This window comes from Schistocerca piceifrons, chromosome 2, assembly GCF_021461385.2.
Source record: "Schistocerca piceifrons isolate TAMUIC-IGC-003096 chromosome 2, iqSchPice1.1, whole genome shotgun sequence".
NCBI lineage: Eukaryota > Metazoa > Arthropoda > Insecta > Orthoptera > Acrididae > Schistocerca > Schistocerca piceifrons.
In genome coordinates, this window is record NC_060139.1 from 338,161,108 (window position 1) to 338,173,241 (window position 12,134).

The 12,134-nt window shown below is 36.1% G+C and overlaps 1 protein-coding gene across 2 annotated transcripts; it reads right to left on the minus strand.

Moving 5' to 3' along the window:
- Positions 1-1,428: 1,428 nt before the first annotated feature.
- Positions 1,429-5,263, minus strand: LOC124775012 (eukaryotic translation initiation factor 5A). Of its 2 annotated transcripts, none has more exons than XM_047249769.1 (5): positions 5,124-5,263; positions 4,062-4,185; positions 3,787-3,954; positions 3,153-3,287; positions 1,429-2,244 (listed from the first exon to the last, which is right to left on the minus strand). In XM_047249769.1, the coding sequence occupies exons 2-5, from the start codon at positions 4,167-4,169 to the stop codon at positions 2,173-2,175; spliced, it is 483 nt and encodes a 160-aa protein (XP_047105725.1). In that variant the 5' UTR covers positions 4,170-4,185; positions 5,124-5,263; the 3' UTR covers positions 1,429-2,172. The 2 variants fall into 2 exon arrangements, with proteins under 2 accessions (XP_047105725.1, XP_047105726.1); XM_047249770.1 differs by lacking the exon at positions 5,124-5,263 and adding an exon at positions 4,876-5,013.
- Positions 5,264-12,134: the final 6,871 nt, after the last annotated feature.

The following is a 12,134-nucleotide window of genomic DNA, read 5'->3' on the forward strand; positions in this document are numbered from 1 at the left end:
CGAAAGTGCAGGTACCGCTCGTAACCGACGCTCCTAAGCACACCTGAGTTACAGGCTGACGTAAAGACCTTGTAAGATCTGTAGGGTCATGTTATATACCGACTTAATGATGACACCTATGACACCTTAGATGCATTACTTCAAATAAGCTTCGACTATTGTGGTCTTGTTTTAAAGTCTGTTTGCTGTCTGACACCTATATGGGTCACACAGGCGTCATTCAAATGTTCATTAGCCGCCATTACGAACAATATACATTCGATAACTGATCACAGGAAACAAACGTTTACACGCTATGATGCTAGCTTAGACACTGCAACTAGACTGAGTAATCCGATAGTGAGCGCGGCCGCTTATAAGCGTCAGCCGCACTGGCTCATGGCTTGTTGTGACGCTTATAAGCGTCAACCGCAGCGAAAGTGTTAAACATCAAGCAATTACATGATCAAATGTTTACTATCCAGAATTTCTATGACAGTCCTTGTTACCAATCGCTCTCAATGAGAGAAACCTCCCTATAGCAGAACCAAGTATTTAATTTTTTTGCATAAATTAAAATGGTCAGCACATATTTTCATGTGTAATGTAGCCACCAACCTTTACCCAACTGAATTATGTTATTCAGCTTTATACATAGTGCTGAAAAATTTGTACGATATTTACACTTCCAGAATTTTTCAAAGTATTTTACACCCAGAAAAACATCCTGAGACTGTCATACATAACCTGTTAATTCAAATTTAATTCCCAGAAAATTTCTGATACAGTTTGGATACAATTCGCTTTCAACAATTTTTTATACATTTATATGATCAAATACCTGTACATCAGATTTATTCTAAAAGCTCAATAAGTTCACTTTCAACTACAGTAAGAAAACTTTATTGTGAAATTCTCGTCAACAATCTGAGTAAAAGTTTAATTACAAATTTACGAGCACCTGGTACACAATATTTATAACACAGATTGATTACAAATAAAAAATGGCAATCTCAGGAATAAATTATAAAGTGGCAGATATTTCCCTAGCTGTATAATACTTCACAACTCATTACAATGAAATATCAAAATAACCTCCCTCACAAACAAGAAAAGGATATTGATAAATTGCTGAAATGTTATGCACTGCAGAGTGGCGAATAGTTTGAGTCTCAAAGTAGAAGAAATTTAAATGAACAAGGTCTATTTCAAGTATTTAGCTAAATTTGTGCTTGACAAAATGCACACAAACATGTAGGCTATTGATTGCACATCCATTATGTACACCCTAACTATTTGTAATTCACTGTGAAACTGAACTAAGCAAACAGCTACATTAACATAGTCAAAATTTGAGTAAAACAAATTTTTAAAAGTAATCAGCAATAACAGCAAACAAAAGCTTATTGATATTAGCTTGGGTTAACTGAGCTATGAATAAAAAGATTCTGAAGATTCAATGTCCATTTTATTCATCACCTGATTTGTTTTCCAAATTCATGACAGGAATGCTTGTTATTTTTCTCCAACTCCAGCATGTTGAATACACTAATGTTGAAAGCAGATTTAAAATGTTATGAAATGTTTTATTCAGTTTCAGAAAGGGATTATGTGATGCACAATAGATTGCTGCACAAAATGTGTTGGTATGCAGATGCATAGAATTTATATTCCAAATAAATGAACTGTTCCTTCACTGTTCCCTTACTCTTTCACAGCAATGTCTGTTCAACTAAGCTTGTGGATATCTTATTAACAAATTACCAATTTGTACTGTTAAAGCAGGTTAACATTTGCTACTACTCCATACTCGAGAAAACGAGTTCACAATAGGGCCTCAAGGTTAAAAGCACATTTCAATGTTTTCAATAATCCTTGATAGCAGGGCAGTAACTATGGAATGGAATTGCAGCAGTACAGTGATATCAAGTTACAATTCTTCAGGACTGAGGCCTGTAGCTTGTAAAATCTTTTATAACAAATATCATGAAATTTATTTCAACATAATGCTTATTACACCAGGGGGTAATCACAAAATTAAACAAGCTTTGATAACATGAGTCCAATAGCTACATTAATTTTGGAGTAAATTGTTTTAGCGTATGGAACAGTGACAATACCACGCCCAACAAATGCCCTGATAGTACTCATAGCATTAACCATCGCTTTCCTTCCATGATCCACAGCCTTTAATTATTTGTCCAATGCTGTATTAGTTTTAATGGCAATCACACATTCTTCACCACAGGATTTCAACACGGTGCACTGTAACAAAGAAAATACTTCAGAATCAACAACTTTTTAAAACTTCATTAAGTAAATGTCTACTGGAAGTGTACCTCTTCAAGGTACCTTAAAAGAACACACTGTTCTTTAAGGGCATAGAAGAGCTTTACTTTACGAGATCCTCTAGCACCAAACAGCCATAATGACTATCCAGTGACTCTAGGCTCGAACCTATAAGTGACTGCCAAATCATAAGCCACAAAATGTAGTGGATACAATTTTTAGAACTTTATGGATCTTAAGAATCTTCAATAGTTAACGTGCATTTAAGAACTTTTTAATATGTGCTCAGCAAAATATTTACTATAACCAAATCCTCAGTTTCCATTTTAACAAGCAACAACACCAATAAATAAAACATTAGCTTACGTACATTAAAATCAATGTTTAGCAGAGGATCATTAATATGCACAAGAGGATTGATCACCTGTCTATGAACAAAAGGGTCACCTGTTAAAAAGACAGGTATGTTTGGAAGAAATTTTCCATAGGTTTTTGATCAGTCTAAAGCCAAGACAACAGTACCAGCCTCAGCTCAGCTCCTCCCTGTCATTTATACATGCCTGAACATTGCTGCCAATTCTGTTTAGAGTGTAGAGAGTCATCCAATTCCATCCATTATTTTACATAAGTTATATATTGGTACCCGTTTTTCATTATGGCACACACAAACAGTAATAATTATGCTTCATTGCCAGTCAGTTTGTTACAGTAACCAACTTTTTTTCATATTGGTTGTCTCAACTCGAAATTCTGACCTTCCAACCTACTCCAGACTTCAGGTTGTGCTAAAAAATCAGTGTCACCACACTCAAAAGGGTCCAATATCTAACTTTAGCCCATTCTTTCTCCATTGGTAGTAAACAGTAATGAAGTAAACAACATACCAGTAGTTCTTTTCCAGCATCAAAATCAGCTCTAAGCTGTGCACCCAACTCCCCTTCAGGAATTTTTAAGTCTTCACGCAATTCTCCATTGTCAGCCATCAGACAGAGGTACCCATCATCTGAAATGTCTGTAAGCTGGAAAGTTCAAAACCAGTGTCATTAATTTACATTTTTTAAGTTCCATTTAACAAGTACCTGACCATGAAGCATCTCTCCTTCCTGTTCACATATTAAAATGGTGAATAGAACAGTCACAATACTTTATCTTATCCCATTCTAAACTAAATTTCAAATGTAGCTGTCTCTCTTCAAGGTACCTTAAAAGAACACGAAGTTAATTAAGGGCATAGAAGAGCTTTATTTTACGAGATCCTCTAGCACCAAACAGCCATAATGACTATCCAGTGACTCTAGGCTCGAATTTAAAACTTGTCAGGTACACAAACCACACAATTTTAAGTTTTAATATTAAAGACCACAAACCAGTAGCTGATAAACTTGTTACACATACACAAGCAGCTAATCACAGTCTTACCAGAAGAATACGAACTATCTCGTCAAAGTATTTTCTTCCTGTCAATTGTTACTTACACTTTCACACAAATACATAGCACATAAGCTGAGCTACACTTGCCTGATAATCCTCTCTCTTAACAAAAGGCACATCCATATTATGAGTAGATGGACATATATCTTCATACTTCTTGGCATTAAATATATCTATACCAACAAGATGAACTTTAGCATGTCCGTGTTTACCAGTCTTTGAAGTAGACATTTCAACTATCTTGCATGGACGAGACTGAAACAATGTAAGTAGTAAATCATCTACACAATTCTAAGCACAAAATAAGTATGCACCAGTTCACAAAATGTAATGTTTTCTACATCCTACACCATATCCCATACCTTAAGCATTACAAAACCATTCTTTCGAAGAGCTGAGCATTGCATAGGGTATGTTACAGATGCTCCTGAATCTCCAGTTTCAAAGTGAGTGTCTTCAATATCGGCCATTGTTTTTAATTAGTGTCTGCAAAAACACAAAACAGACATTAAACAACCTTCAGATAACCTTAACTTACTTCGCACACTAAGTGCCACATACAAAATACACAACTCTCTTTAATGCACAATTTTCACAGTTGTCCACAAACCTAGTTCACGAAACACGGTCAAACAATTTGTGGAGTTACGTTTACTAGAAGTCTTCAAAACATATGCACAAACTACTGTACGGTAAAATTACTGAAAGCAACTGAAACGTATAAAACGTTGAAGAAAAAAAAAATAGTCTCAGTTGTAAGTAACTACACTGACGCTGTAGCAACTTTTACTACACAGTGCATAGTTAACTCACAGAGCTCTACTTCCATCTAACTTCCTACATACGGCCTTCGGACAACAATAATAAATGTAACACCCCTTCGCAGTTAAACTAGCACATGTCCACCATGTGTCACATTTTCTATCTTCGTTGGCCACGCTGAAATTACCAATACGAGTACATAAAGTGAAAGTGGCACCGAGTGTCTTATTATCTACTACAGAATGAGAATTTATTCTAGTACTTTCTTGGACTAAGAAACCAAATTGGATGCCAATACAACAGTGGAGAAACTTCACGGACACTGTGCAAAGTAGCAAGCATGCGAGTATACACTCTCTTCGTATGTCTGAAGAAAGTGATTATAAAAAAAACCATGAACATCTAACAACTCACTATTCAACTGCTACGAGAAGACAGTTATTTTCAGTAAAGTAAATCCAACATGGCGGTGCACATCTACAGATAACGTGCAGTGTCAACTAGCAGACTTAAGACAGTATGGCCGAATAGCACGTGTAAAAAAACTATGGCGAATTAAATGCACAAGGCCAACGGCCAGTTATCTTACTACAGTTAAAATTTCAGCAAGAAAATAGATACTTAACCGCACGTACAAATTTTAACAGTGGAACTATACTCACGTGTGACCAAAATGGGTACTCTCGCCAGAAGATCTGAGACGCATGCGTACCACGTTACCGGATTCAATTAGACTTTGGTGGGGTCGTTTCAGAGAGGTGAACGGACTTCCAACGTTACAAAATCGAGAACAAATGACAAACGCTGTGTTCGTGGCAGAAAATTTACCACTTTTATGAAAGTCAACGTACAAAACTACGTCGATAGAAGATTGGAATTCCAAATAAAATCACAAAGCAGTCCTCATTTATATATGAAATAAATACTAATGATCCAATCAAGAAAGTTACGAAAGCATCTTTGATTAGAGGTGGTTTGAGAAATACACATGACAAAGGAGGTCGTATTGTAGGTAGGAAATCAAAATGTACCGCGACACTTTTAATTATGGCCCACATTCTGCTGTAAACGACGGTATTCCCACAATGCTGGTCATAGGCCGAAATTAACAGTCTACAGTTTTAAAACACTTTGGGGGGAAATATGAATGATTAACTGGAGCAGTCTTGGAATTAAGAAATGCAAATGTCTTAGTGTTAAGTTCTTGCTTAATCTCTGTTGCTACACGATCAGCTACAGGTTGGTGAAACTTTTCTACACCCTACAAACTTAAGAAATAAAGCCAACCATAAGCTAAGGTTCGGTTTTCACACTTATTGTTATATTCTGAATTACAACGAATTTTTTTCGATCACATGACATGTGGATTGGCAGGAGTTAGCACGAGATATAAATTTTTGGTGACAACATGTGAGATCGTCACGGGAGCTCTGAGTCCCTTAGAAACCGAGAAGAAAGAAGAAGATCGTAAAATATGGGAAAGAGATCACATCAAGGCCTAAAATGTAGAGCGAGATACTACTAGCTGATCGCACTTCTAAGCAACATTGGCCAGTGAGAAAGCGGGATGACACATGCTGTGTCTGTAACACAAATGAAGAAGTATTATCTCTAATTCGTCGTGTGGCATAAACTGCACAGTATCACACAGCAAATATATGCTGTATCTAAATATATTTACTGGTTACAACAACCATATCATTAAAAAATTGCAAATTGCTACGTGGATAAATTCTAGTTATTTAAAAGATCGGTCTACTGAACCAATGAGACTTAACAAATCATTGAAGATTACAGTAACTATATTCAGAGAAGTGCCACGTACTCAGCCAGTTTCCAATGAGACTCATGTAGAGTTTCGAGAATGAGTACGTTTCAGCAGACAGATGACAATCCTCCTGAATGGACCCATTTGACAGATACACTTGAATTAAATAGATCTGTAGTAATGAAGATATCTTGAAAGACGAGAATTGGCCAACCAGATGAAATAAACTACTTTTCTATTAATTTCCCTAATATTATAACGTTAATAAATAGTATTGCACCTTAACTTAAAAGGAAAGAGAAGAGATGCCCGAATGTCTGAACTTGGCAGTCTACCAGCACATTCCCAAAATAACAAATTGGACATCTAATGTTAAAAAAAGGAGAAAAAAATTAAGTTATCTGAATAGAACAGAACCAGGAAAAACTGAATCGGCCTAGATTGTAAGTGCCTGTTGTTATTTCTTTTTATTATTATTTTCATTGATTGATCTTCTGCTCAAGCAGTTGGCCAGTAATTTTTTCATTGGACCTAAATCTGTTACTTGAAAAATGATAGGCTGCGAAAATTATTCGCCAACGAAATTTAACATGAAGGCGTATTTTTGTCTGTGACGAACTGTGGGATGTTATAGAACATTATCCTCTGGATTTGAAGAAAGTTGACGATTCTAGGAAGGAATGAATCACAAAAGCACGTTCCTGGAATGTACTCTTTGAAGACAAGACGTATTGCTCCCACAGAAGGAACGCAAAGGGACACAAAGACGACAGCAGAAGACTGGATGGCTCCAGAAAAAGAATTTAAAGTCTCTGGGCTCACATGTCGAGTAGACTTGATTAGAACATTAAGCACAACCAAAGTACTTGAATGAAAGTCAGTAGACGACTATTCCGATCGGATCATATCGCCCATGCTCAAGTTAACTAAAATTAAGTTCTTGGTGAGCAGAAACTGGATAGGAAGTTTGATCCTCACTAGATCATCTGAACATTATCAACCTAAGATTATAGCGCTTGAAAACAGAGGCACACATATCATGGGAGATTCTATTATATTAAAACTAATGCAATATGCCATATCTGAAGATGCAGATGGAAATAAAGAATCAGTGTTATATGTAAATAAACAAATACAAATCTTTTACTTCACCTTTGAGCATCTTTACATGCAATCAGTGTTGCCAAAGTTAACATAAAAATAAGAACAATTATAATAACGCAAACTTGGGCAAATGTCAAGAAGTAAAACAAAATAATGCAAAATAAACATAGCGTATTCAAGTATGTGACAAAAACAGCAAAAAGTTTCCTAATAGAGCAATTAATAGATAAGTGAACTACATTAATAAGTGAATGACAAACACAATAAATAATTAAACAGATAAACAACAATAAGTGCATGAAACAGTAATAAAATAGTTACACAGCATGGCAAATCAAAGTTTGTTGTTAACTTGTAGTTCATTCTCGTGATAAATGCGGGTCATTTCTCACACATTCAAGGAACTCTTGAGCAGAGTAAATTTGTCTACTTTTCATCAATCTTAAAAGATTAGTTTTAAATTTATAAACAACACTGCATAGGGATGCTCAGGCAATTTGTTGAAATAGAGAACACGAAGGTATTTGTTCCTGTTAAAGGTCTTTGCCAGTTGGTGTATCACACATTAGTTAAGTGTCCACTTCTTGTGTTTTGGTCATGAATTATCTGTCTTAGCTCAAATTTGCTTAGATTCTCTAACAAAGACAAAACAGTTGTAGACATCCAGGCTGTCATTATATTTAGTTGCTTAAAATAATCTGGACTTAATTCATTTGGATTAAGTCCTGTGTTCACCCTACAGCTTTCTTTTGGCATTTAAGTGCTACCTTTGACTCTACAGGCTTACTCCATAATAGTATCCCATAACTCAGGTGGGAGTGGATGGATGCAAAACACACATGTAATGGAAGTTCTTTACTTAAACTACTCTGCAGCTAGTACAGTAGATAGATGACTCGCGCTACTCTCCAACATAATTTCCCCAAAAGGATATTCCAGCTGAGCTTTTGGCCTATTTGAAATTCTAATAATTTAGCTGTTTTGTTATAACGACTGGTAGCATTCAGACTGAATACAATGTCTTCAGTTTTACTATCATTCTTCTGCAGTATATTTGCCTCAAATCAAGAAGTTGGAGGTTGGTATCACATGAGACGAGCATTGTGTCATCTGTTTATAGCACTGCATCACATGGTACCACTGTGGGTAAATCAGTTACGTACATAATGAAAGGAAGAGTGCAAGAACAGATCCTAGAGGCACACTCTTTACAACTGGAAGACGTTCTGACTTTCGATTATTAGCATTAAGTAACTGTTTTCTATTGTCCAATTAAGACTGTATTAAATATAGAGCTTTCTCTCTTACCCATTATTGGTAGAGTTTTTTATGAAAATATTGTGGGAGACTATATAGAAAGCTTTCCTGAGGTCCAACAATGTTGCACAGGTATTACTTTTATTTTTAAAACCATCATCTCATCTACTTTGATTGTAGAAAGGCAGATCCTGAAACCATACAGTGAGAAGCGAAATATTTCATTAGCTTCAAAGCAATAAAAAAGGATTATTGAATGGTATAAGTGCAATAAACCGAATGATATTGCTAAATATTGGCCGAGCAAGTGCGAAAAAGGAGGAAACTCATGAAAAAATAAGGGAAAAGAAAATGTAACTGGTAAAAAGTTAAGCACAAAAAAGACATTCTTGTAGCAATTCTAAACATTCTCAAGTACGGGGGATGTGGTATTTAGATTCTTGTGTCTCGACTCATATCACCAATGATGCAGGGAAGCTTCATAACGCCAAGCCATGTAATAGCTCAGTGGTCAATATGGGAGATGATAGCATAGTAGCAGAGAATTCTAGAAGTGTTATCTAAGTTCCTATATGGGTGATGAAACAACAGAAGCAGAAGCATGTGACGTCATTCACAACCCAAATTCAGCCTTGAATTTGCTTTCAGTTAATAAAATTGTAAGCAAAAGTATAAAGTGACCTTAAACAAAAAAGATGGATTCACCTATGATGTGGGAGGTGAACTAATTGTCAAAGCAACTGCTAAGAATGGATCAGTTGTCAGAATAAAGTGGAATAAAAAAATGGCACTATATAAAATTTAATGTGCTGCGATGATATCATAGTCTGTGACATATGAACTACAGAAGTATGCAGAAGTTCGAAAAGGTCTCAATGGGATTAAATGAGGACATTGTGTCAATGATGCCTGAGAGTCATGCATCGTGGAAAGTCAGCAAAACTAGCGAAAAGTTTCCTTGAAAACATATTGGACTTAGTGCATTTTGATCTGTGTGGGTCAATGGAGACATTTTGTATTGGTGGAAATCTTTATTTTCTAACATTTATTAATGACTTTTTTAAGATATATATCTTCCTGATTTTTTGAAGACAAGTCTGAGGTCAACAGACATTTGAAAACTTCAAAGTCATAATGAAAAATCTGTGACGCAGAAACGTCAAGAAGATGTTATCTGACAATAGGATGGATTATGTTAATGATGAACTAAAAACATCTCTGACTTCTGAAGGTACTGTACACCAGGTTACAATAGGGTTCAATCCATAGCAAAAGCGTGTTGCCAAAAGTGCTAATCAAATATTGGTTGAAAAAACTCATACCAAGATGTCGCATGCCAACTCACCAAAGGAATAGTGGAGTGAAGCTGTGTCTACAGCTACATACCTGTCAAATCGTTCTCCATCCACCACATTTGGAGACAAAAAGCCATAGTAATTATATACAGGAGAAAGCCTTCTTTATCACTCTCGAGAATTTTTTGCTGCAGTTCAATGGTTGACATTACGAAACATCTTCACAGGGAGTGGTGTAAGAAGTCAACATTTATAAGCCACAACCAGGGAACCATATACTATCGATTCATTGATAGGGATACTTGCCAGATAGGTCTAATAGTCAGCAAGGCTGTTAATTTGCTGGAGGATGAGAATTTTCCAAGTTCAAAGAGAGAGGAACTAAGATCACCAATGTCTTAAGCTTGGCACAATAAGCAGTTCTTCATGACATCAACTCTTAACATGCTGTAGAAGAAATTAAATCAGTAGACCTACACAATAATAATGAACTCTTTTGTGGTTTAGATAGTGATCAAATGGAATCTAAATCTCAAGGTGAGAAAAATGAGAAGCAAAACGTTGATCCCATAGTTCTTCAAGGGGCTTACACCTAAAAGATCAAACAAAGAACCAAAACCCAAGGAAAGACCTAACCATTTTACTTACTACTTGCAAGAAAAATATGGACATGAAGATATTGTTGTCAAGGAGGCGTTGGAAGATATGAATAAGGAAGAGTGGGAAAAAACAGCTAATAAAGAACTCCAATCTCTGGTTTGTAATGACGCATTCGAAGGGATAGAGCTACCCAGGGATCACAAACCTATCAAGACTAAGTGAATATTAAAGATAAAGCCTGGAACTGGGCATACGCCAAAAACGTTTAAGACATGACTAGCAAATAAAAGGGTATCCTCATGTGCAAAGCATTAAATGCAAATCATAGACCTTCTTTTTGTAAGCTTTGCTCAAGAACAGTAAAGTATTTTATTCCAAAGCGATGAGCAGCAGCTGCTACTTACAATGCAGTGTGAAGCATCACAGCGCTGCAGCAGTAGCCACTGCTGTGCACTAGCAGGTGGGCCTCAGAGAGCTCGGACACATGGGGCATTGACGCCCTTTATGTCACCCCCTGAGGCCTTTTCGTGTCGATTATGAGGGGCGGCGCGTAAAAATGTTTTCCTTGGCCACCCACAGCTAAACTGCATGATATCATCGCTGAGTGTCGTGGTTCTGACCTTCATCACAGAGAAGGGGTGAAATGTAGGTAAGTGGGGTTGTGACGACCTTCTCATCGTGTGACACGTCCACAGTGGCAATGGGTGGAATAGCAGTCAAATTTGGCGCCAATGTGACATCATTAACCCAGTGTGCAGTGTATATCTTAAGTGTGGTACTATCTTCTTCAGCTTTGTGTGCAATTGTTCTCTCGAACTTCTTTCCCAAACCTGTCATAAATACTCTAAAATATATTGCTACACCACGTTTTTATAAGTAACTTCCAATACTACTGTTGAGTAAACAGAGCACAGATTCAGTTCATTGCTACACACATGAATTATATTAATCAGCTACCTTCATCAGTTCAGTATACAACAGAGAGCCATAGTAAACTCTTCAAAGTTCATTTTCTGCCTCTTAAATCATCCATCTACTATTAATGTAACCATTATTTGGAATCTCTGCACATATCCAGGTCAGGATGGTAATCCATTGAATATTTATTTCCATTTCTGAACAGGTATTTTCTCTCGCAAAGCCAATGTGATCATCATCCCATACTGAAGATATAGCTCGATATAGCTGATAAACTGCTAAATAAAAATATAGCCAGTGACCAATATTTGTACATTTACCCTTGACATATTGTTTTGTGTTACTGTTTTCTTGCTCTTCAAATATCTTTTGTCTGCAAGTTTTATTCATCAAAATTATCTATCACTCAGACTGAGTGGCATGTATAAGCACACTGCATTCATGTTTTATCTTTAATAATGACTTATTATTTTCATTTAAGAATTCCTCTATGGCGCAGATGGAGTTGTCAAGGAGAAAAATCTATAAACTACATTTGAAAACACTTCTGTTATCTGCCAGATACTTTATTTCCATGGATAGATTTTCTAAAAGCTTTACGGTTTTATATTTCACCCAGTTCTCCACAAAAGTTAGATTTATTAAAGGCCTAAGTAGATCTTATTCATCTTAATGTAGTATTTGCGAATATTTATGTTAATCTCAAAATCTCAGATGAGTTGTTAATAGCA